At 45.1% G+C, this 26,725-nt stretch overlaps 2 protein-coding genes across 2 annotated transcripts; both read right to left on the bottom strand.

Annotated features, from left to right (window-relative positions):
* Nucleotides 1–724: 724 nt before the first annotated feature.
* LOC136452499 (probable membrane-associated kinase regulator 2) lies at nt 725–2,491 on the bottom strand. The gene is made up of 2 exons (XM_066453110.1): nt 1,443–2,491; nt 725–1,320 (listed from the first exon to the last, which is right to left on the bottom strand). The coding sequence occupies exons 1-2, from the start codon at nt 2,365–2,367 to the stop codon at nt 1,262–1,264; spliced, it is 984 nt and encodes a 327-aa protein (XP_066309207.1). The 5' UTR covers nt 2,368–2,491; the 3' UTR covers nt 725–1,261.
* A 9,044-nt stretch (nt 2,492–11,535) lies between these two features.
* Nucleotides 11,536–13,676, bottom strand: LOC136454851 (uncharacterized). Its single transcript, XM_066455107.1, has 3 exons — nt 13,328–13,676; nt 11,651–11,926; nt 11,536–11,540 (listed from the first exon to the last, which is right to left on the bottom strand). The coding sequence occupies exons 1-3, from the start codon at nt 13,674–13,676 to the stop codon at nt 11,536–11,538; spliced, it is 630 nt and encodes a 209-aa protein (XP_066311204.1).
* Between the last annotated feature and the right edge of the window lie 13,049 nt (nt 13,677–26,725).

The raw sequence follows: 26,725 nt of genomic DNA on the forward strand, positions 1-26,725 counted from the left end.
GCAGCGCGTCCGTTCCCCAGGACGGACGAGGAGCGCCGAGACCCCTCAGAATCACGCACAGATCTTTGTCTTGGTCACCCTCACCGTACTACGATCGCTCCCTCCCCCATCTCGCCGCCACCGGCTCCATCATGACGCCGCGACGCGAGGCGGGGGGACCCCGGCCTTTTCCGTGATCCCGTCCCGTCTCCCTCAGGCCTCAGCACTCCACAGGCAGTCAGCCTGGCACACACACGGCCTGGGCGCGCCTGGGTGGCTATGCACTTGCACGGCGCAGGCTAACACAGGGCGGGCGAGTGACCAGAGTGTACGTGCTCCTGGCAGGCAGATGAGATGTGACTACAGGTTTCGTACTGGCTCCTCTTACACGCTGCACAGTGACCTGCAGCACCAGTTGACCGTTGTCTTGTAATGCAATCTGACGCGAGATTTGGGTGATGTTTAGTTTCCAAAATTTTGTAAAATTTTTCAAGATTTTCCATCACATCGAATCTTTTTGACGCATGTATGAAACATTAAATATAAATAAAAAATAAAATTAATTACACAGTTTAGACGAAATTCACGAAATGAATCTTTTAAATCTAATTAGACTATGGTTGAACACTAATTACCAAATAATAACGAAAGTGCTATAATATCATTTTCCGAAAAATTTCGCCAACTAAACAAGGCATTAGAAGACGTAAAACGAAAGACCATTGAGCGGGAAAAAAAATCAACCATGCACCGCGAGGTTATTAGTTTCATCAAAATGCATGACAGTTGAGACAACGAACGAACATGTTGAGATTTGCATAAGGCTGATCACCTAGCTACAGGTAATTACAGGTCCTGTTGCAAGTCTCTTGTACAATGCGTCGAACCAAAAAGAGAGAAAACTGAATGAATGAACAAAAAAGAAAAAGAAAAAGTGGTGAAGAGACACAGATCCACGCTTGTATATGGGGGAGGTGGCTAAAGGAGCCTAAAAGGAGCTCTTTCCCCACGCCTAAAACCACGAAAAGAACTCGCTCTCACACATAAACAAGGCCTAAAGACGCCCGCTCGCTCGCTGATTCAACCGACCGCTGCATGTTCTTGACGAGCCTTTAGCGATTCGTACTTGCGGCGGGCGGCGGCAAGTTCGTCGTCTTTTCCTCGCGTCCTTTGCGAAATTCAGCGCGAAGCTTCGGCCGCCGCCTCCGGAGTCCCGGAGCGGCGGAATGGCGGGCATGGCAGGCGGCGAAACCCGGCGTCGTCGTCGTCGACTCGACGCTGCTCACGGCCCTGGGTCACTCCGCGATCGCACCAGCGACGTGTCCACCTCCGAGACGGACGCTGCAATGAAGAAACGCAAGTGGCGCGCGCGCGCGTCAGCTTGGGCAGACAAATTTAATGGAGGAGGCACGAGACGCGCGGCCTGGTCGGTGGCGTCAGCATTACGGCGTCGGCACACGTACCTCGGTGGAGGGACTCCTTGCAGTGCGCGATGGCGCTCGCGATGCCGTCCTGCTTCTCGACGAGCGAGTCGTCGCGTCGGGCCGACGGCGGCGACTGGTAAGGGGCGGATGCCGCGGACACCTGCGTCGTCGAGGAGGCCGAGCGGCTCTTCCGTAGCCGGAGGTCGGCGCCGGGAGCCGCCACCGCCACGCGCCGCAGCCGGCTCGAGATCTTGCTCAGGTAGCGCCGGATGACGTCGCCGGAGGGCGGCGGCCTGACCTTTCCCTCGTCCCGCAGCAGGTCCTGGTGGTCGGGCGAGCCGTACCCGCCGCCGTACGAGGCGAAGAGCCTCGCGGAGCGCGCGCTGCTGGTGCTCCGAGAGAAGCTGGCGCGTCCGCCGTAGAAGGCGGCCTTGGCGGACCCGAAGCTGAGCGTCCGCAGCTGCAGCCTGCCGCCGCCGCCGCGCCGGCTGCTGGCGCTGCTGTGGCGGGCGCGCGACGCGGCGTCGCTCGGCTCGGACGCGCAGAACATGAGCGGCGGCGGGCCGGGCGCCGTCGGACGACGCGGCGGTGCGGCGCCGCGGAAGAAGAGGCGCTCCTCGTAGGAGGGCGACGCGGAGCGGCTCCGGCTACGCTGCAGCGAGATGACGAAGTCGAGGTCCCCGCGCGCAGCGGTGGCGGCGCAGGACGAGGTGGTGTCCTCGGACTCGGAGCCCGACGACTCGGCCGCCTGGCTGCCCGCGCTGGACGCGGGCGCGGAGCAGCAGGACAGGTCGAGGTCGAAGAACGGGCCCTCGTCCTCCTCCTCGCCGAACCCGTACACGTACAAGCCGCCGCCGCCGCCGCGAGGGGTCACCGGCGCGGTCGCCGCCGTCGCGGTGATCGTGGACACCGCGCGACGGCGGCGCCGGAACCGCCGCGCCGCGAGCAGGCGTAGGATCTGCATGGCTATACTACACCTACACGCCCGTGCGTTCTCTCGGAGACTCGGACGTGCGTCCGTCCGTGCGTGTGTAGGCGGGAGGCAGCACGAGCACGGTCGCGCCGCTTTGGCTGCGGTGGAGTGGGAGGGTGGGGCGTTTGGGGTGGTTAACTGGTGGTGGGCGGTGGCTTTTAAACGGGAGCGGCAAAGGCAGTGGAGGTGGTGGTGGAGCCGGACGTGTGGCTTACCAAAGGCTCCCGGTTTTTTCCTCCGTTTTTGGCGGTGTTTGTGGGGGGTGGCACGGCACGGGGATTTGGTACATCTACGGACTACGCGCGTCCGGCTCGGCGTGTTTGGGGGTGCGCTGCACGGGCCCTGCCTAGCGAAGCGGTTTGGTGTATCGGGCATGGACGCATGGTTCATGCCAAGGTCTTTACTGTTATAAACGATAGGCAATATAAATGACAAAAAATAGTAGATCTAGCATAGGGGACTCGAGATTTTAACGTGGAAAATTATCTTAAGGTGGAAGAAAAAAAACCACGAGCACTAGCCAATAAATCTTCACTATATCAGATGAGGTTATAAACGTCGAGGATTTACAACTTTTTCTATTCCAAAACGACGGCTTACATGAAGTATATTTAGATAAAAAACCCTAATAAGTGACGATCCGTACCAAGCCTCCTGACGACGGGCCGTCCGGCCGTGGGAGTTGCCAGCGACCAAAGTAGCGCCGGTCCTGCTTCAGCACTTGGACTAGGCTGCACGGAGAAACTCTGCGTGCGATGTTAGCAATTAGCATCATCAGTCAGGAGGCATGTCAACGTTTCGGGGTTTTTCCTTTGTCTCTTACTTACCAACCCGAAATCCTGAAGATGTCTACTGCTTACCATTTGACGATCTTTAATTCTTCGTTTTCTTTCCCACGGTGGAATTCTGAAGCACTAGCAAGCAGTGACACCTACCACCAACTTACAGTCGAGTGACCGTGACGCAAAGTTGATATTTTGACAAATTGAGCAGGCGCACATTTGGGATCGCTGAAGAAGGGGGTATTTGTCAAGCACTCGAGCTGTCAGATATATTTTGATTTGTGAATTGAAAAGGGTGGCTTATCGTCCACTCGCGATCCAGATGGACGCAACAGGTACGTACACCATGCACCATATCACCTTTTTTCTTTTTTTGAGGGAACATGCACATGCACCGTATCACCCATGGAAGTGAGCAATCACATTGCTCCATTCACGCCAACACACTGGCAGCATGGGCCATGTGGGGCCTGGGAGGCTGGGACGATGCGTGGCCGGACGGTGGCCAAAAAATGCAAGACCTAGCTAGCAGATCACACAGAAGTCCAAAGAAGTCTGTGAAACGGCCATAAGTGACTGGAGGGGCGTCCACCGGCGATGCGAGGGAGCTGCTGCAGTGCAGCGTGTAGTGCCGGAAAGCGAAGCCCACCACTTGCACTCGATGAGTCCTACGGGTGTTCGGCTCCTCTCCAGAGTCACTGTACCTCATCGGATGTTTGACACATATATGGAGTATTAAATATATACTAATTATAAAATTAATTACATAGTTTGTGACTAATTTACGAGACGAATCTTTTAAACCTAATTAGTTCATGGTTTGATAACGCGATGCTACAGTAAATATGCGTTAATAACAAATTAATTAGACTTAATTAATTCGTCTAACTTCTGTAATTTTTTTTTATTATTATCCGATTCCTCCGTACGACACCTTACTTTTAGTCACCGGTATCCAACACCCACTTCCATGGCGCGACCTTTTACAGCCCTTTACACCAGCGGTCCTCGATCCCTTCTTCCTACCAGGCCTGAGGCGGTGAGGCCTCCTCGCCCGGCTCCCGGACGGTCCAACCAACCTACAGTAGTCACCGGTCAAAACCTGCAATTATTTGGATTGGCCAGGCCAGTTGTCTGTCTTTCCGTCAGGATTTATACAGTGTTTCACCTGGGCCTTAGATCGCAAATTTTTGCAATCTGGACACTGTAGCACGTTTTATTTGTATTTGATAAACTTTGTTCGATCATGGACTAACTAGGCTCAAAAGATTCGTCTCGTGATTTACAACCAAATTGTGCAATTAATTTTTTTTTACCTATATTTAATGCTCCATGTATGCATCCAAAAATTAATGTGACGAAGAGAGAGTGAAAAAACTTAGAATTTTGATGGGATCTAAACAAGGCTCAGCATCAGTTAGGCTCAGGATAGAAATGGGCTATGTCATTCTGTGCAGTGCTCCTACCACACGCACTCGTTCTGTTTCAGACAGAGGTTTCCGCATTGTTTTTAAACACCGGCTTCCAGTGTTAAGTACCGTACGAGATAAGCATAGTGGCGTTCCTTGCTTGTTTTGTGTTAAGAAAGATGTGGCGTCTGGTTTTGTCGCTCCGCGTCACGTCAGGTCGGCTGGACCGAACCCGGTGCAAGTAGAGGTAGCCCTACGTCCTAGCCCGCCCGGCCCTGCTTCCTTGTCTCACAGTCTGGATAGAGGGTGGGAGTGGCACGGCGATTTTTGGGCCTCTGGCTCCCGGCCACCCAGCGCCACGTCCCTGCTGTGGCGGCGCCATACTGCGTCGTGTGGAAAAGCAACATCACAACTGTGGTGAGAAAATTACTTAAAATAAATTGAGAATCGTACGACGTAGCAAACTTTAGTTAGAAACCAAGCAGCCTTGCTTTTCATGTGACCGCCTAAGCCTAAGCGAGGCGAATCAAGGCTGGCAACTAAATCATAACACTAATTATAAATCACAACAAGGCCACTACAACGTACTATATCACTCACATAAGAAGTCGGGTGCTTCAACCAACCAAAATCACGCGTGCTTTGAAGAACGTCCGATGGCATCGGCTCATTCGGTAGGAATTTGATGTTTGAACTTTGAAATATTTCTTCAATAGGAAGATCCACACAGACAAAAATAGATGTACTCCCTCCATCCCAAATTATAAGTTATTTTAATTTTTTTAAGAGTCAAAACATGTCAAGTTTGACCAAATTTATATAATAAAATAATAACATTTATGATAACAAATAAGTATCATTAGATTCTTCATTAAATATATTTTCATAGTATACTATTAGAGATTTAGGCAATTTCAGTATTAATTTAATCTAGAAAAACATTAAGAACAGGTTTGTAGCCTCATATATGTGCACGTGTGATCTAAGTGCCATGAACATGTAGATGATACTAATAATCATGATTTTAATCGTTAACGACAGGGGATGAATTAGAACATACCCAACGGCACCAGAGCCGGTTGTGCTAATCGACATAGCGCCTGTTGGAGTAGTCGTCCCGCTCAATGCAGTGTAGAGAGGTTACAATGTCGATCTCCCACCGCCACCACGAACGCTGGGAACCGAGAGGGAGAAGCCTTAGATGCAGCGGAAGTGTAGAGACTTGTGTGCATTAGAGACTAAGCCAACTGAATGTTGAAGTGTTTCTTTCTTTTATCTTGGGCCAGCAGGGAGCGGAGAGGGCGCGATACCAGCGAGAGAGGAAGCGAAGGAGGCGCGACGCTACGGGAGGAAAACTCCCATAACCTTCCTCGTCCATTTTCACTTTGGGTGTAGAAACTCCTAAACTCCCATCATTACCACATTAACTTTTCCAATTAGGGGTAGAAACTCCCGTCACTTAGTAACTCCCATAACTCCTGCACATAAACAGCTTGAGTGGCAAAACTTTTCATGTTCTGCACCGCGTGGTCGTGTCGGCCATGGCACGACACGGCCATGCCTCCACTCAACCATCCAATGTAGGCAGACATAGCTCGCACATATAAGTCGAGTCAACGTCCAGTCAATATCCGGTATGGGACTAAATAATATCACACACATTATTTAATACGGGCCTTAAAATTTATTTGATTTAAATAGTTAATATATGGGCCTGACCCACATTAAATCTAACAATCCCCACCAAATTCGAAGGCACATGTTAAATAATCTCAAATATATATTGGAAGAATTATGTATTTGGCACTGAAACAAATCAGTCTTTCGTATTTAGCACTAAAAAATTTGAACTTTCTTATTTGGCACCAAGTTAAAATTTCCTTCCCTAGATAGCATAGCCGTCCATTTGGGCTAGTAACGGCGTCAAGTGGCTGGTAAAATGACATGAATGCCCTTCTTTGTAGTAGAAATACATGATACCAAATAGGAAAATAATAGATGAACATGTTATCAAATAAGAAAATTATAAAATATCACAAATATATTGTGAACTAAAACATGGGATTTTAATAATCGAAGTCCTATATTCTTTTCAGATCATCGAAAGACATGAAAACAACAACAAACATATATTTCTGCCGGTGGGAGACGCGCGCCACCGACGGCCGTGGAGGTGCCGCCAACACCAGCTCACGTGTGGGATGGCAGTCTATCCGCATACGAACCTCAAGCGGTTCATCCACCATCACGTGCTCCCTAGGATCTGATCGGAAAGCACACCTCTGGGGAATCAAACATCGAAATCACACACATTGAAATATATAAATATAAACCATTATAAGAAAAAACATAGAAACATGGAATCATGCATACAACCAACAGCCGTCCTTCCATTCAGCAGCCTAGAGGCGGCCGTCGAGGCACACGCTTGGGCTCCGCCAGCTGGTGACCATGCCGTCCAGGGTCTGCTCGCGTTAGGAGACGATGGGCTATTCGAATAAGAGGAACCGTGCTTGTAGGGGAAGGTGACTCCCAGATAGCACGGAGTCACGTTGATAGGGAGGATGCGTTGACGGAGCCGCATAGATGAGCTCGATTTGAAGGCAGAGGGCGACGAGGAGGCCGCAGGCCACGACGTGGACGCGAGCAGGGCCGGTGCCAATGTTGAAGCTGCTACTGCCCTTGACACAGAGCATCCTTGCCGGTGGGGGAAGGGGCAACCCCTGCTGCTGCTTGTGGTGGGGGAAGGGGTCGCCGCCACCGCTGGTGGTGGTGGGGTAAGGGGCCGCTGTGGCCGATGCTGGTGGTGGGGGAAGGGGCCGCCGCCACCGTAGGTGGGGGAAGAGGCTGTGCGGCCACTAGTGGTGGTGGGGGAAGAGGCTCCCGCTCCCCTGTTGCCACCAGATCTTCAAGAGGAGGGGCCCTCCATGGCTAGTTAGGGAGGTTAGGTGAGAAGGATGCGCCAAGATCCACCACCACATACCGTCAAGGAAGGGGATGGCAGAGCCATCGCGAGCTGCTCTTCTGTGCATCATCATCGAAGCTTCCTCACCAAATGCAGATAGCTACTGGACACCATCGCCACGCTGCTGGCTGGCCGGAGGGGCCGCACCGCCTCCGCCACGCCGTGGGCTAGCCGGAGCATCGGCCCCGCCACCGCGACTGCACCAAGGCCTGGCTCCACCGAGTGAGGTTGCCCCGCCAGAGGACAAGCGCAACTGGTGCTGGGCGCCGCTTGGCACAACATCCTCTGCTCCATTGTCCTCTCCTCCTTCCATCAATCTAGGCTTTGGTGTTTTTTCGGGGAAGAAGGTCGCAGACTCACAGGAGATAGAGGGTATGTTGGTCACTCTAAGAAAAAACGGACACATTCAAAATAGTCAACTAATAGATGAATGGAATGCCTGGATGGTAGTGGCATATAGGGAAGGAAATTTTAACTTGGTGCCAGATAAGAAAGTTTAAATTTTAAGTGCCAAAGACGAAAGACTGATTTGTTTCAGTGCCAAATACATAATTGTCTCATCTATATTTCTTTCATATACCAGAGTTTCAACGAAGACTGTTAAGTTGAACATCTATCTATAACAGGGGTTACACTCATTCGCAACTGAACAATGGACTATACCTTGAATTGACCGCTTTGTGTGAATTGAGTTTCACCAAAGTTCTTTCATGGTACTAGGCTGCTACAAGCATCCCCTATGTTTTGAAGCATATAAGTCACACTTCGATGTCTTTCATGAGTATCTAGAGATTACCCACATCTCATAGACTGTGACTAGCAGTCGGACTCATATAGGTGTGTTCCTTCTAGGATATTGTGTAGGACAACATCCCTGCTTAAATAAGCCACTCAGATCACATTAAGGAATTAGCCAACCTGCCATACAACATAGGAGAAATAGTGCATCTCATAACGATCTGGACTTTAGTATAAGGGGTTTCTCCATCAGTCAACCACTAGCTTGTTTCACCATTCTACTTCACAGGATCTCCAATCACATAGGACAGGTTACCACTATGGAATGACTTCAAGTGGATCTCAAGCCCATCTCCCTCGATGCACCATCTATCACATTACGTGACAGTCCCTTTGTAAACTGATTTGCTAGATTCTTAGATGTATGGACATAGTCCAACGCTATTACTCTGGAGTTTCTTAGTTTTCTGATAGATTTTAACCGCCTCTTCACATGCCTTGTAGACTTCATATTATCCTAGAACTATTCACTTTGATTATCACAGTCTGATTATCACAGTTCATGGATATAACCGTTATTAGTTTTTCAACCACTGGTAAATCCATAAGGAGTTAATGAAGCCACTCAGCTTCAACTATGGCGGTATCTAATGCTGTGAGTCCTACTTCTATTATTGACCTTGTTAAGACGGTCTGCTCGCAAGACTTCCATGAAACAGCGCCACCTCTAAGTGAGAACACATATCCACTTATGGCATAAATCTCATCAGCATCAGATATCCAATTTGCATCACAATAACCCTCTAGTACCCTTGGATACCCAGTATATTGTATGCCATAGCTCATAGTCCCTTTTAGATAGCGCAATACCCTCTCAAGAGTACACTAATGATTATCTTCTGGATTTGAAACAAACCGGCTAACTTTGCTCACAGCAAATGAGATATCAGGCCTCGTTGCACTAGCTAAATACATAAGTGAGCCAATTATTTGAGAATATCTCAATTGATCCCGTGCTATTCTTCGATTTTTCCTTAATAGCATACTTGGGTCATAAGGAGTTGGAGCAGACGTGCAATCACTATATCCAAAGCGACTCAGCACCTTTTCCATAGAGTGGGATTACACAAGTGTTATCCCACCATTTCCTTCTCTAAGTAGTTTTATGTTAAGAATAACATCAGCCTCACCCCAAGTCTTTCATTTCAAAGTTACTAGACACATTTTTTTCACTTTCTTGATCACATTAATATTATTTCTAAAAATTAGTATATCATCCACATATAAGCACAAGATCACACCTTCTCCTCCACCATACCGATAATAAACACATTTATCAGCTTCATTCACAACAAAGCCGGCTGATGTCAAAGTTCTGTCGAACTTCTCATGCCACTGCTTAAGTGCTTGTTTTAGACCATACAAAGATTTCAATAACTTACACACCTTTCCCTCTTGACCCTTTGCTATAAATCCATCCGGCTGATCCATATAGATCTCTTCCTCAAGATCTCCGTTTAAGAAAGTTGTCTTAACGTCCATATGATAAACGAGAAGACCATGTGAGACAGCCAAGGAAAGTAGCTCTCGTATAGTCGTTAGATGGACAACTGGTGAATAAGTAACAAAATAATCTTCACCTTCTTTCTGTGTATAGCCCTTTGCTACAAGCCTCGCCTTGTACTTCTTAATAGTACCATCAGGCCTAAGGTTTTTCTTAAATACCCACTTACATCCCATAGGTTTACACCTGTAAGGACGATCAACCACCTCCCAAGTTCCATTAGACATAATAGAGTCCATCTCACTTTGAACAACTTCCTTCCATAAGTCAGCATCAAGAGATGAATATGCCTCTTCTATGGTTTTAGGAGTGTCATCCACAATGTATATAATATAGTCTTCACCAAAGGATTTTGCAACCCTCCGTCTCTTACTCTTTGGAGTGACTATATTATTATCCTCCTCTAGATTTTCTTCATGGGTTTCAACATCAGTATGTATTACCGGTTCATGTGTGTTAGGTAATAAAATAGATTCATGACTTGAAGTGCCAAGTGTATTCTTCATAGGAAATTCATTCTAAAAAATATAGCATCTCTAGATTTCATGATAGTACCAGCATTCACATCAGGTACTCTAGAATTTATTATTAAAAATCTATAACCCACAATGTAAATAACATAACCAAGAAAGACACAATCAACAATTTTTGGTCCAAGCTTTCACTTCTTGTTATTGGCACATTTACCTTTGCCAAACAACCCCATGTTTACAGGTAAGAGAGATTTAATCTCTTCTTCTACCATTCCTTGAATGGTGTAATTTCTTTGGTTTTAGTGGGCACTCTATTCAGGACATGACTTGTTGTCAATATCACCTCACCCCACCATTCCTTAGATAGTCCTGCTGTCTCTAACATGGCGTTAACCAACTCAGTTAGAGTGCGGTTCTTTCTCTCAGCAACCCCATTGGATTGTGTGAGTAAGGTGGTGTCCTCTCATGAATAATCCCATGATCCGCACAAAACTTAGAAAAATCTTTTGAGAAATATTCTCCCCACGATTAGTCCACAACCATTTGATGTTTTCTCTAGTTGGTTTTCTACTTCAGCTTTATAGATCTTAAAATAATGCAGTGCTTCATCTTTTGATTTTAATAAATACACATGGCAAAATCTAGTGCAATCGTCTATAAATATTATAAAATACCTTTTGCCACCTTTGGTCAACTCGCTATTCATTTCACACAGATCAAAATGAATTAGTTCTAGTGGTGCCAAGTCTCTTACCACAGCAGCCTTGTGAGGCTTGTGAGGTTGTTTTGATTCAACACTTACATGGCATTTAGAACCTTTGACCAAATCAAATTTTGGGATTAAATTTAAACCAGCTAAGCGAGTCATACAACCAAAATTAATATGACATAAGCGTGAATGCCAAACATTTATCTCATTAACCTGGCTCACATGGTTCGCAGAATTAACACATGCATTGTTTAAAGACAAGTGGAACAAGCCTCCGCTCTCATAGCCTTTTCAACAAAAGTTCGATACTTACAAAGTACGCACTTATTCGACTCAAACACAAGTTTATAACCATCACGACATAATAGAGAACCACTAATCAAATTCTTCCTTATTGAGGGGACATACTGCACATTCTTTAGTTGCACGGTCTTTCTTGAAATAAGCTTCAGATCGACCGTACCAACACCACATACAGCCGCACGCGCCCTATTCCCCATCAACAAGGAGGAAGTTCGCTCAACCTGATAAGAAGAAAACAAAGAAATATCAGCATACACATGAATATTAGCTCCTATGTCAACCCACCAATCAGGTGAATGACAAACTAAAAGAACTATAGGTAATAAATTACCATACCCCGATATTCCTCCATCAGCCTCAATCATGTTTGTAGATTTCTTCTGGGGCTTCCACTTGCCATCCGGGTAGTCCTTAGCATAATGCCTGGACTTGCCACGAGTGAAACAATTTCCCTTTTTCTTCTTCTTAAAAGGCATAGTGTTCTTTTGTTTGAGTTCTTGCTGGAATTTCTTTTTGTGGGAGTGTTGAAGATTTTTCCGCACCACATGGGCACTAGAACCTCCCTCAATAGTTTTCTTGCCATGGACGTCCTTTGCTCTCGCCTTCTCTTCAACATCCAAAGAGCTAATGAGGTCTGCAATGCCAAACTCCTACTCTTATTATCGGGGACCGAATACTGGGGTACCCAAGGAGGAGGAGCTAATAACCATCAAACGTTGATGCTTCCGAATAGATAAGAACACAACTACACTTCTTGCCCAAACGACCAAAGGATGGCTCTGCCTCGCCCGACCCTTGTGGGCAGACTCTGCCTCACCCAAATGACTTAGGGCTAGCTCCACGCTCGCCCAATGTCTGAGGGCAGGCTCCGCCTCGCCCGACGTCCGAGGGCAGGCTCTGCCCCGCTCGACGTCCGAGGGTAGGCTTCACCTCGCCTGATCCCCGAGGGCTGGCTCCACGCTCGCCTGATGTTTGAGGATAGGCTTCGCCTCGCCCAACATCTCAGGGTAGGCTCCGCCTAACCCGATGTCTCGGGGCTAGCTCCACCTTGCCCAACGTCTACACCTTGCTCCTTCATAATGATGAGTACAGGGTAAGATAGGACGCTCAAGTCAACCATAGTACTGAGGACCATACCCTGCATGCCTATGGGAAAGTATCGTTAGGATATGACGGGATGGGCACTTTAAGCCCTTCCAGGCATGACAGAGCCTAAACAGTGTTGTAGGCACCGACTTTTATCTTATAGTGTTGTGGGCGCCACCATCAGCCCTCAGACACGGATCCTGACATAAGCATACGACAACCACTATGATCCAAGAGGGAACTCACATCATCTATAGTACAAACGAATGGTTGCTTCCTCGTCTGCCCCCCCGTAGGGTCGTGGCTCGGCACCTTGGTGCGTCGCGCCGTCCGCTAGGGTAGGATGGGACGTAACCACTTGCTAAGTGAAGCTAGAGCATGACCCCATCAAGTTCAGTGAATGTGCTATCCCTAGCACCATCTGCCATGTCAGCAGGGATGGCTCAGAGGAAAAGGAAGACCCGACACCTTCAAAGGACCTTCTTGGCCTCTGATTTTTCCTCTTTCTCCCATCTGTAACCCCTGCTCCCCCTTGATCTATAAAAAGGAAGGCAGGGCACCCCACTAAGGGGATGGATCAATTCAATGCACCATGCACCACATAACACACAACTGAGCAGCAACCGAGCTCTCAGTACTGGTTCGACCTTTCCATCAGAGACTTGGGACCTGTCCCTCTCTCGATCGTTTGTACCCCCTACTACGAACCTTTTTCAGTGCTAATAACATGAGCAGTAGCAAATTGGACGTAGGGATATTCTGCCGAACCAATATAAACCTTGTGTCTTTTAGCACACCATCTGGGCCTAACGCGCAACAAATATAAATTTACTAGTTGGTGTTTATTCGAAACACCAACACTTATGTTTTAGAGAAATAGCAAAATCAGTCCATGTTTGTGGCTACTTTGCAATAATACAACTTGCCACAAACTTATTTGGCAATACACAACCAAAAATTTTGAGCTCTTTTGCCAGTGTTTGTATCTCATGAGCTTGTTCTACTACTGAATGGTCATTAACCATCCTGTAGTCATGAAACTGCTCTATGGCATACAACTCACTACCAGCATCAGAAACTCCATATTTGGCCTCAAGTGCATCCCATATCTCTTTACCAGTTTGTAGTGGCACATATGCATCCACTATGGAGTCTTCTAGCATGCTCAAAATTGTAGCCTTGAACGTAGTATCAACATGTTTGAATGCATGCTCCTTATTAGGAGTATGCGGCCCAACAGCCCTAGGTTGAGCAACAAAATAGTAGTGCATAGCACTCAACCATAGAATGCACCTCTACCGCCACCTCTTGTAATAAGTGTCCTAAAAAATATTTGGTTTTAGCATACTCGCAAATGCAACTACCAAGAATGGCCCATCAGGTTTTTGGATTGTTAGAGATTTTGGCAATTTTAGTATTAATTTAATCCAGAAAAAGATTAAGAACAAGTTTGTGGCCTCATATATGTGCACATGTGATCTAAGTGCCATGAACATGTAGATGATACTAATAATCATGATTTTAATCGTTGATGATAGGGGATGAATTAGAACATACCCAGCGGCACCAGAGCCGGTTACGCTAGTCGACATAGCACCTGTTGGAGTAGTCATCCCGCTCAATGTAGTGCAGAGAGGTTGCAGTGTCGGTCTCTTGCCGCTACCACGAACGTTGGGATGAAGATGAAGTTGTTGAACGATCGAGCAGTCGTGTGGTCACTCCCTAGAAACCTAATGGCCGTCCTTCACGCAAGCAAATGAACATGAAGACGACCCAATTTCAGAGGCCTGCTCTCCCTATTCCCATGCTCGCAGGAACCGAGATGGAGAAGCCCTGGATGTAGCCAAAGTGTGGAGACTTGTGTGCATTAGAGACTAAGCCAACTAAATGTTGAAGTGTGTCTTTCTTTTATCTTGGGCCAGTAGGTGAAAGCCCTAGTTTGGTTTTAGATTATCGATGAAACCTAAGCACTAACCTTTGTCATAAGTGATGATATGAGCTAGGTTGGTGCAATTCAGGTGAGGAGCATGGTGGCACTCAAATGGTGATGTTGATCACATGAAATGAGGAGATGGCTACATGTGATGATGATCAAGTGCTCAACTTGGAAAACAAGAAAGAGAAAATCAAAACCCTATGGAGATCAAGGCAAAGGTATAATTAGGTATTTTGTTTTAGTGATCAAGACACTATAGAGAGTGTGATCACATTTAGGATAGAAGGCCATACTATTAAGAGGGGTTCTTAACTAGACAATTTGGTCATCTAGTGCCAATAGGTGTTGGACTTCATGCATTGCATTTAGGCCTAGTGCACATCGGAGAGCAAGCGAAAATATTTATAAAAAATGTTTTGAGAAATGGTAACTTGGCAATAACATGTTTTTGAGAAAACACTTTCAGAGTTAGCATCGCTTGCAAAGTAGTGTTAGACTGCTTGTGGATCGAATCGAGAATCGAAATGCAACTAACGGAGGTTTTTGCCTTGGGGTGGTCATCGCCATGGGTGCAGCAGTGCACCACCCTAGTCTGTCTGATGACCGGCTATAACACCTCTGGTGTTTTGACCTAGCACTAAAACTTGACATGTCATCATATGCATTGCAAAGCATTCATAAAGTAGAAAATTTTGAATGCATTCACTAAATAAGCTTTATTTCATAAGTTGTTATTTTATGTGATGTGATTCAAAACTTTAAATAAAGATCATGACCACAAGGGTCAAATTTCATGTGATCATGTGAGGCCATGCGTCATTTGACTCAAATAACCCTAATGGGCTATGTTACTGGTCAAAAATCAAAGTTAAAGTAAAAAGGTAAACAAATCAAATTTGAATTCAAATTCAAATCATAAAAGTCCTTTTTGCCCGTTTTGTCTAATTCAAAATCCATTTGGAATTTGGGGTTGTGACAAAAAGCAAAGTTGAAGCTTATTTTATAAAGATCAACTTTGGTATTCAAAGTTTTTCAAGTTTACATATAAAATTTGGAGTAATTTTGAAATGATTCAAATACTCAAATGCACCCCAAATTCAAATTTCAAAATGGAGGTATAATTTGAAAATATTCCTTGAAGCAAAGTTGTAGAGTTTGAAAAGTTGAGCAACTTTCATTTTTGGAGATTTTCAACTTCTTTAGAAAATTTGTGAGTAGTTTGCAAAATAAACGCAGTGGCAATTATGTAAATACTTTAAAAATCAAAATCCAACCGAGCGCCACCTCCCTGCTTGCCGCCGGCGCCACGTAGCTGCCGCCGCCGATCGTTTTGCGCCGCTTTCTCACGCAGTGACACGCAGCAAGCTCCGTGGCAAGCTCGTACGTGAGCTGTCGACGCCGGGCGCGTTCTTCCCAGCTATAAATAGGAACACCGCTGCCGTCGTCCTCCGTTTTCCCCTCTACTCTGCTCCGCCACCAGTCAGCTCCGCCGCTTGCCGTAGCCACCGTCGTGCCCAGCTACACCAGCGTGATCGCCTCAACCTTGTGCTCCTCTTCGGCTTGCTCGCGTCGCTTGGGTTGGCTGGAATCGCCTGGCGCAACACGTTCTTCCCCAGAGCCGACCGAAGTACCGCCACCATCGACCTCGCCGTGGCCAAGACGTTCCAGCCCGTCTCTGCCTTCACCGAACACACCGGCGTAATCGTGGTGAGCTCCTGAGCGTGATGCTCACTCCACTTGAGCCTCTACCGCACCGTGGTCGGGATTGTGCCGTGCGCCGCCATGGCTGGCGTGGAGCTCCCTCCGGTGCGCCTACTGCCGTTTTGAGGGCTGGGATTGATTCACGGGACGTTGTAGATCATGTTGGTGCTATCCGTCTCACTGGAGACTCGCCGTCGGCGCGTTTTGGCCGACCGGTGATGGCAGCGCCGCCGTATCCCTGTTCTGTGTCACTGACGAGCGGGGCCTGGCTGTCAGTGAGAGCAAGAGAGAGAATAGTGAATTTTGATATTTTCTAGATTTTGAATAGTGCTAAAACTTTGGGAATTTGTAGGAAAATAATCATAGCTCCAAAAATTCTGAAAATTTGTGTGTAGCTTCTGTACATGCTCTAGTATGGTTTAAAAATATGAAACTTGAAATTTTAATAAATTTTTAATGTTCAAAAATTCAGTCCATTAATTCATAAATGCAATTTCCATGATTTTGTAGGCCACTGTATAATTCAAAAAATTATGAAATTTGTTTTGGTACACTAATTTGTCATGAGGAAGCTTACATAAAATTTTGAGGTCATTTGGAACAAGTTCATTTTGGGCTTATTTCCAAATTAATTCAAAAATAAATAAAAGCAAACCCTAAGGGTTAGATTAGTGTTTGATCTTATTTTGGTCATGTTTTGTGACCAGTAGGATTTCAAGATCAGTTTGGTCAAGTCACATGTGTGGTCCTTGATGGTAGAATTGCAAGTTGGTTTTGTTGGCTTGCTACTGTACCGTGAAAGACAGTTGTATTCGAGGTGTTGTTATATTTCATGTACCATGAAAGCATCATGTTGAAGCATATGTTATTATTTCATGTAGAATCCGAGAGTGAAATGATTCTAGTTGAGCAAGTTATGGAAGAATCCCCGGTTGTCACGGGATTCGATAATTGTGGTACTGATCCGGAACCCGAGATCATCAACAAAGGCAAGCCCCGGTTTATGCATTAAAGCCTTACCTTGTTACTTTGAAAAGTTTATCACCTATGTTACCTATTGCATTAAGTTGATTCTTTCGAATGTTACCTATTTGATGCATTGCCTACCTTGTTAATTGTTTACCATCCTTGAAGATGATTTCATTTACAAAGGCGTAGAATGCTTAGTATGCTTTATGGTAGGCTTTCAAAGTAAAAGTTTTGATACAATCAAAGATGGCATACTGGCCAAAGAAAGAAAGAAGATAGAATGAACTAGAGACTAGTCGGGTGACTTATCTTGAATGTTGGGTAATGTTGCTGACTATGTCGCTTAAAGGCCACTCATTGTGGATCTTCTGAATGAGACACTTTGTAGTACTAGTCACATACTCCGGTAAGCCTACTTCGGCTAATCCGATACTAAGACGAATGCCCACACACTGGGAGTGGAGATGGCGGGAGTAGCGTATACCCTCGTGGCTGGAATGTTTCCGGATTTGAGGTGTGCTGTGCTCTCGGGTGGCGTGGAGACGGCTTAGTATAGGAGGATCCGGTAGCGAGGTTGATATATGTAAGATTAAGTTCTACATATGTCGTGTGATAAGGAATCCCCAGCTGGGACTTGAATCAATTTGAATTGCCGGTGCTCCGCAGATATGGAGACTCGATTCATTACAGAAGCAATGCAGGACTGGTGAATTACTAAAATTTGAGAAAAGGAATGGAATGAGAATGTTTGGAACATGGGATATGAACACTTAGTTTGAGATAATGAACCAAGAAGACTTAGGGGTAAAACGTGAAAATAGGATGATGAATAGTAAGCTTTTGGCAAAGAACTTTTGAATCTTGCTACATCCTTACCTTGCCCCAACACCTGCATCTTTAAAGTCTTTCACCCCCTGTTATGCTAGGTTAGTCTTGTTGAGTACTTTTGTACTTAGGGTTTGTTAACCCTTGTTGCAGGTGAGTCGCATGCGCAGGCTTGTTTTGGTCCCTACTGCATGTCTGTGTTTGAAGTCAATGACGATGAGGAGTGATGAATGGCCTTTGGACAAGGCACTAGTTTGTATGATAAATAAAGTTAATGTAATATTATCCCGCTACTATGGTTGTATGACACTTATGGTATTGTAAGTTTGAAAACAACTGGTTTGTAAACTATGTTATTTTAAGACTTCCGCTATCTTTTACTCTGATGTATATATTTGAATAAACTATTATAATCTACAATGTCTGTGATTGGGATCCTATTCGAAAAGAATCATGGATGATTCAGGTTTCCCGAGGACACCCAATAGACCTGTTAAAGTTGTCGGGAACTCGTGTACGCTATCAAAGGTCTGTTGAGACAACGATAGATGCACGTGGGCCCGATTTCTCAGGAGGTTCTGCCACACCAACTATCCAAGACCGAGAGCAGCTAGTTTGGGGTGGTCACCACCCTAGGTGCGGCGGTGCACCGCCCTGGCCTATCTGGTGATATGCTGGACATGGCAGAGAGCAGCAACGTTGGGGTGGTCACCAGACGTGACTGTGTGCACCACCCCTAGCACGATGGTGTACCATCACTGGTGGTCTGGTGCCACCACTACTTTTTAACCGAGGCTAGGACTTGCTGGAGTTAGGTCCTAGAGGGCACCACCCTAGTCACTGCCATGGGGTGGTGGTGCACCGCCCTAATTATGTAGAGTGGGGTGTTTTTGGGGCTCGGCCAGGGTGGCACCACTACCCCTGTTCGATGCCACCGTCGCCCCTGTCCGGTGACCAACTAGCCATTGGTCGACCGCTAGAATTCAACCATTGGGGCACCATCACCCCCTATCTAGTGACCGCGCCGCCCTATCCGGTGCCCTCACAAAAAGCAGCTCCAAGGGGTAATGATTCTATTTGCTTGTGCGGCTATAAATAGAGGGTGTGGTTGGCCTTGGCCACTCTCTTGGCACCTCATACACTTGTGCACACCCTTTGGAAGCTAAGCAACACACTCCACTCACTTGTTCACTTGATTTCATCATCTTGAGTGAGATTGGAGAGCCTCTAGTGCATTGCATCGAGTTGCATCATCTTGTGGCACTAGTTGGGTGATTTGGGCTTGTTGTGAGCTTGTTACTCTTGGTGTTTGCTGACTACTAGGTGGCCCAGTGATTGGAGGATCATTGAGCAGAGTTGGTGATTGTCTCTGGCTTCGATCGATTGCTTGTGAGGGGTCTTGTGCCTTCCCCGGTGGAGAGCCAAAGGAAACTCTAGTAAGTTGCTCATGTCATTGAGCTACCTCACTTGTAGGTAGGTTCTTATAGTGTCTAATTGTGTGGACGAGGTTTGTGCAACACCTCTTAGCCACCGAACCACTAAGTGTTGGTCAATACAACAGGGACTAGCGTGCCAGCAAGCACGTGAACCTCGAGAGAAAAATCTTGTGTCTCTTGTATGACTGGATTTCTCCCGGTGATTGGATTATCTTCATCTTGTGATTGGTTCATTCCTCGACATGGCGGTATAATCACCATACTCACTCTTTTACATTCCTTGCAAACTAGTTGTCAAGCTCTTTAGTGTAATTAATTTTGAGAGCTTGTCTTGCTTGCTAGTATAGTATCACCTAGTGGAGCTCTTTAGTGTAGACTTGTTTAGAGCTCTTAGTGAGTAGTGACATAGCCATTGTTTGTGCCTAGTGATCATAACAACTAGGATTGTTGGATAGGTGGCTTGCAACTCTTGTAGAGCTAGAGCAAAATTGCATTTCGCCATTTAGGTTACTAACCACTTGCTCTAGTGTGTTTGTAGAAAATTTTTATAAGCTATTCACCCCACTCTAGCCATTTAGGACCTTTCAAGTGGTATTGGAGCCATGATCACCATTTGTTTCAAGGCTTAACAACCTTCAGTGCAAAATATGGCTCAAATCGTGTTCAACCGTGTTGGTGGTAAACCACCGTTCTTTGATGGCACATCTTTTGACTATTGGAAGAGAAAGATGAAGATATACCTTGGTTCAATCAATGACAAGGTGTGGGATGTGGTAGAGAATGAGTTTATGATTCTTGACCCTACCAATCTCACCAACAATGACAAGATCAATAAACAATGCAATACCATGCCACTCAACACAATATACAATGGCATTGATTCAAAGGTGTTTGAACAAATCAAAGATCTTGAGAAGGCAAGTGAAGTTTGGGTGAGATTAGAAGAAACATATGAGGGCACTTTAATGATAAAAAGTGCCAAGCTCTACATGCTCAAAGACAAGCTATCAAACTTCAAGATGAAGGATGATGAGTCCATTCTAGAGATGTTCTATAGGCTACAAGTCATCATCAATAATCTCAAGAGTTTGGGTAAGAAGGTAAAGGATGAGGACTTCTCTCACAAGTTCTTGATGTGTTTGCCAAAGAGATTCAAGACATTGAGAACTATCATCTTTAGAGGTGGATTGAAGGATGTCACTCCAAATGAGGTGCTTGGTGATGTGATGATCGAGGACCAATACAATAGTGATGGTGAAGAAATTATGAAGGAGGAAGACAAGAAGAAGAAGAGTGTGGCATTCAAGGCTGGCACTTCATCCTCCAAGAACAAGAGCATTGGCAACAAGTGATGAATAATGCTCTCATGATGATAGTGATGATGAAGCTCTAGCTCTCTTTGTGCGCAAGTTTGACAAGATGAAGAAGAAAGGCTATGGTGCAAGCAAGAGAAGAGATCACTTCAAGAACAAGGAGTATGTGAGGTTATGCTACAAGTGCAAGAGCCCCGATCATTTTATAGTGGATTGTCCCTACAATAGTGACAATGAGGATAATGAGAAGAAGAACAAGAAAGAGAAGAAGGAAAATAAAGATAAGGACATGACCTTCTAGAAGAAGAAGAAGGGTGGATCCTATGTTGTCACATGGGATAGTGATGCCTCCACCAATGATGATTCAAGTGATGATTACAAGGCAACCAAAAAGAAGGCTCTAGCAAGCATTGCTATCAACAACAAGCCTTCACTATTTAACACTCCATCATGCTTCATGGCCAAGGGCTCTAAGGTAAAATATGATGAGAGTAAAAATGATGATAGTGAAAGTGAAAATGATAGTGATGATGATGAATTCTCAAATGAACAATTAATGAACATGCTAGAATAAGCCGACTCAATAATTAACAAGAAAAGCAAAAAGTGCAAAGAATTGCAAAAGAAGCTTAGTGCTCTTGAGCAATCCTTTGATGAGCTTAATGCTACTCATGAGAGGCTAGTGGAAGCCCATAAGAAGCTTGGCAAAGCTCACACCAAGCTTGAAAAGGCTCACTCCTTGCTTCTTGAACAAGATAAGGAAAGGGTCATAGTATCATGTGATGTGGGCATAACATGTGACATTATTGAAGAATCATTTTATGAACCTATTGTTGTTGCTCCCACTAACCCTTCTTGTAGCTCATCATCCACCACCGCTACCACTCCTATGTAACACCCTTGTGATAAGCTTGCATTTTTCACTTGCATTGCATGAGCATAAGCATCATCCATTCATTCATGAGCATGAGCACATGAAATTTTATTTCATTCACTCTATGTTTATCACATGTGATACTTAATTTATACATGTATATTCCTTATGGTCATGCTTGGCTAATGCAAGTGGGTGTTGTTTGGTCACCAAAACAACTTAGACACACTTAGAATGAAAAATGGAACCAAGTTTACATTCATGAGTTGGCCCAAAAATGCTTCTATGTGATAGTTTTACTAGAATTGCCTTTATTAGGTTGATTGTTTGACCCATCTTGACTAATTACTTAGAGTGCTTGCATGGCAGTGGGCCCTAAATGAAAGTTGTAGTTCATGTCATGTAGGACAAACTTTGTTTAAAGGTCAAGAGCTAAAACAATGCCTAAGTTAGTCAAATAAGGCCTCCAAAATTCAACTTGATGCTGTTTTGAAACTCAATTTTTTCTAAGTCTAAAACTGCTTTACAGTTCAGGGTACCCACCTTTGGTGATTTTAGTTTGCAAACTAGTTCGAATTAGACAAAACTTCCTTAAGCAAACTTGGAGTACTCCTGTAGCTCTACAAAGTGGTGAAAATGGTTTGCCAAAATTCATCACGGATTGGGAGAACTGGTGGCGCAAAGATCGTGTTTCATATGAACTGAATTGGCCCTTAGCCGATTTGAACCGGCCACCATTGCCACCACTGAGCTTGCGCTCACTCGTGGCCATGCTCCTCCAAGCTCTCTCGTTTTCTCTCTTCTTGTGTTAGAGATAGCCTAAGACTATGCATAGCTCACGCCGCTGGCCTTTGGGTCAATGCCGACGCCAGAACATGGCTTGTCGCCGCTGTGCTCTCACCGTCATGATGCCATGCATGCGGCCGGATCACACCGCCGCTCCACCGTAGCCCCTACCCTAACCCTAGTTTCCTTAAGATTCACTGGAGCTTCAACCGAGCTCAGGCGAGCTTGGCATTGTCACAGACAGCAATGGTGCCACCGCGTGCCTCCGCCGTCCACCATGGCCGCCATTGAGCTAGCTCCGACAAGCCCCTTGGCCAACCAACCCCTCCAGTAGATGCACCGGAGACCTCACTGTCGGCGAACTCTTCGCCAGTCAACCATGCCCCTACTTCTATGTGTATGACGGGTGGTACGGCGTTCACCGCGGGGCCTGGCTGTCAGCGCCGTGGTGTGCAGTACGCCGGGTGTGCTTAGCATTAAAAGGGTTTTTGATGTTTTCTTTAATTGTTTTTCCAGATTTTGTAGCAAACTTGTACAATTCATATATAGATCTAAGGGTGTCCAAATGGAGTGAACCAAATTTTGTTAGCTTCATATTGGTGAGTACTATATGTTAAAAATATGAAACTTGTTATGTGCTATGGTTTGGTACCTTGTTTAAATTATCTTGTTTATTCCCTATTAATCATGAAAACTCCATAACTTGAGTTCGGGAGATGCTAAAAATGTGATTCCAATTTTGTTGGTCATGTTTTGACATGCTGTAGCTAGGAAAAATATGAAACCTACAGTTAGCCTACTTGGAATATGACTTCTTATTTTGGCTCAATTAAATGCTAGTTTCTTGTGAAATTTATTATGGTAGATCCATGTACATATGGATATGAAATTATTTGTACAGTATTATGGTGTTAAGAGGACCGTAGGAAAAATAGTAAATCTGTTGCTTGACACTTTTCACCATGCTAAACATATTTAAATTGCTATAAACCATGTAATTTGTCATTTTTGTAGAGGTTGTTGTACTTATCAAAATGGCATGAAGTTTTAACAGTAATCTCTTGATAGCATGTATGAGCTGCAGTATTTTTTTTAGAATTTATTGAGCAATGGAAGTAGCCGTTCCAATTTTCACCTGAATTAATTGATAAATTAATAAAGGCTTGTATAAAATTGAATTGGGTCCAATCATTACACTTTTTAACATGTTGGTGATGGGTATAACCTATTGGTACATTTGGTTGTGCCCCGAATTGAGTGTTTATATGCAACTAGTTATTTATTGCCCCATAATTCACTTTTATCTAGTTCTATGACTTTGGTTGCTTTGTATGAACTTGATGCTTGTTAATTAGAGGATTAGACTAATTAAGATAAGTTGTTAGCTATAGGTTTTAGGCCTCTTATTGATGATGAACAATTTTATCTTAGGTTGCTAGAACATGGTGAGTGTATGTTTGCTTTGCTAGAGAAGAGATATGCACCTACTCAGTAAACAAAAATTAATCTACTAGAGAGGAGATATGCACCTATTCAATGAAGCAAAGTTATCCTGTCATCATCTTGTTATCTCAATGCTAAGGATGTGTATGCATATGCATTTCGTTGTACCATACTTGCACTTCATACCTTGTGCATTCTTTGTATTTATCTATATCTTCATGCATATAGGATCGCCGGAGGGGATAACACTTCTGGAGTTCGAGGCCATGGGAGAGGAGGACCAACAGGAGACCTAGCAGCTAGAAGTTCTAAAAGGCGAAGAACAGGTCCACGAAGAATTACCTGAGTGCCCGGACCATAAGCCCTCAACCTACTTGAAAGGCAAGCCCCGGAGCATTTTGAGCTGCCCATACTTTACAAATATCAACTTGTGTTCTTTATGTTTGATGCATTAGGTTATAAGAGTTGATTGGAAACACTTGATGCATATAATTTCATTGTCCAGAAATATACCTTGAACCCTATGTAGGTCTAGGATCAAATAAATGCTTAGCCATGCTTAGTTTGGTAGAAGTCGGGTGATTTCCTGTCACCTGCGAGCTATAGGTGGAACCTAGTCATGGTTGGCTATATTTGCTATCATGGAAAAGAACCATGTGATGATGTGATTGGAGGTCGGACGGAGTCTATGTTGTAGGTTGACTCATGTGATTCCGTCTGTGCCGCTTAAGGACCGCATCGTTGTTGGTCCTCGGTCATTTTGAACATAGCCTCTCACTTAGCTAGCCAGATAACTCGTTCCGACTATGAAGCCGAGTAGCTCAACTCAGGCCGGGCCTTGTTCTGTATGAGTGCACACACTAGAGGTAGTAAGGATGTGTGTGGAGATGGATGTGAGTCCAAGGGCAGGCTGGGCTTGATCGTCCTTGCAGCTGGTCAATCCTAGAGTGTGCGGCACTGATCGAACCCATGACATATGACCTGAGTTGTGCCAAAGGTGACCTAAGCTACCTTGGCACAAGTATGTCTAGGTTTGTGTTAGGATTTCTACCCAGCTAGTTGTAATCGATTCGAATCGCCATCTCTCCCGGATAGTGAGAAACTTGACTGAGCTTCCTTCTATCGTAGTGAGAACATGAAAGTGAAATGGCTATGATGATGATATAATAAATGACTATGGTTGCTATTGTTATGCTACATAATTGTATAACACATGTTTGGCACAAGTTGTTGCTAATCTAGAGTTGAATAGCTATAATTAACTTGAAAACCAAATTATAAAATGTGTAGTTCAACTAGTGACTTTTTCTGCAAAATATTGTCAAGCTAGCCCCACTTATAAAGCCTTGCATGATCCTTGGTGTCGCTTTATGCTTGGTTTATGATGGGTAAGTTTAGCTTAGTACCTTCTTGTACTCAGGGTTTATTCCTAACTTATTGCAGATGGTACTGTGTATCATTGTTATTGCAAGAACTGCTTCTCTTCAGCTGTGGACGAGGAGTGAGGCCATGGGCACGACCCTTCTGTGTTGTCTTACCTATGATGCTTTTGTCGGACTAGATCATGAACTGGCTTGTATTTGAACCGTGTGTGTGATGATGGTTTCAAAACTATATTGCTTCCGCTACTATAGTTGAACTTGGTGTTATAATATTTATATTTGAACTCTAATGTACAATGAACTATTTGTGAACTTTATGTAACATGTGATGTGTATGTTGAATCATGTACGATCTTGGTTATATATTAGTGATTATTCATGATCCTTCATGATACTTGATGGACTACCAGGTTTATATGGGCTCAAGTACAACAATGCTATCGCTCCGGTGGTTGCCATTGTACTTGTGCTCTTATAAATTAGTCGGTTCTACCTGAAGGGTCGAGATGGCGACTAGAGGGGGGAGGGTGAATAGTCATTTCTAAAACTTAATTGCATCGGCTAACCAAAACAAGTGCGGAATTAAAACTATCGGTCTAGCCAAGACTACACCCCTCTATCTATATTCTCTAGCACCTTGCAAAGATCCTAATTAAGCAACAAAGGTGCCGGGCTAACTAGAGCTCACCTAACCAATTCTAGGAGCAAGGTCACACAAACCTATGCCACTAGTATTTCAAGCAATGAGGGAGCTCCTACACATGATAGTAAGCAAAAGCACAAATCCAACTAAGCTCACTAGCAATGCTCAATAACAAGGCAATCAATGCCAAATTAGAGAGCGCAAATACTTAGCTATACAAACTAAGCAAAGTGACTAACAAAGTTACACAAATCAAATTAGCCACATAAGGGAGCTACTTCTATGCTACACAAGCAAGAAGGTAACTAGTGAGCTACATAAGCTAACTAATTACAAGAGCAACTACACTAGCACAATGTATATAAAAGTAATCACAAGCTTGTGTAAGGGAATTGCAAACCAACAAGAAGAACAAGGTTGACACGGTGATTTTCTTCCGAGGTTCACGTGCTTGCCAACACGCTACATTCCCATTGTATCGACCGCTACTTGGTGGTTCGGTGGCTAATTGGCATCACCCGTCAAGCCCGCACATCGGGCACTGCAAGAACCTACCCTGAAAGTAAGGGTAGCTCAATGACACACTCAACTAGAGTTGCTCTTCATGGCTCCCGCGGGGCGAGCACAATGCCCCTCACAAAGCTCTTCTCCGGAGCACCGCACAAGCTTCTTGCGGGCTTCGACGGAGACCACCGCCAAGCTATCTAGGAGGTGGCAACCTCCAAGAGTAACAAGCACCACCGACTTGTAACTCGATCACCTAGTGCCACTCAATGCAATCTCACAATGCAACGCACTAGAATCACACTCACTCGCAATCGATTCGCACTCTTGCAAGCACAAGTGAGTTAGAGGGCATCCAAGCACTCCTACATAAGCCACATAGGTGTGAGGGTGCTAAGCAACCAGCCCAAGCCTGGCCACACACTCCTTTTATAGCCCCAAGGGCTAAAATAGCCATTACCCCTTCACTGGGCAAAGCGCATACTGACCGGATGCTGAAACCCAGTGT

The sequence above is a fragment of the Miscanthus floridulus genome, chromosome 5, assembly GCF_019320115.1.
Source record: "Miscanthus floridulus cultivar M001 chromosome 5, ASM1932011v1, whole genome shotgun sequence".
NCBI classification, from domain to species: Eukaryota; Viridiplantae; Streptophyta; class Magnoliopsida; order Poales; family Poaceae; genus Miscanthus; species Miscanthus floridulus.

Bases quoted from the DNA above. Each gene is read 5' to 3' on its own strand.
- LOC136452499 (XM_066453110.1), bottom strand. From the start codon at position 2,367: ATGCAGATCCTACGCCTGCTCGCGGCGCGGCGGTTCCGGCGCCGCCGT. The intron at 1,321-1,442 runs GTACGTGTGCCG...TCTTCATTGCAG, and splicing joins CAAGGAGTCCCTCCACCGAG to CGTCCGTCTCGGAGGTGGAC.
- LOC136454851 (XM_066455107.1), bottom strand. From the start codon at position 13,676: ATGCACTACTATTTTGTTGCTCAACCTAGGGCTGTTGGGCCGCATACT. The intron at 11,927-13,327 runs GTTGTATTATTG...TGGATGTTGAAG, and splicing joins GCCAAATAAGTTTGTGGCAA to AGAAGGCGAGAGCAAAGGAC.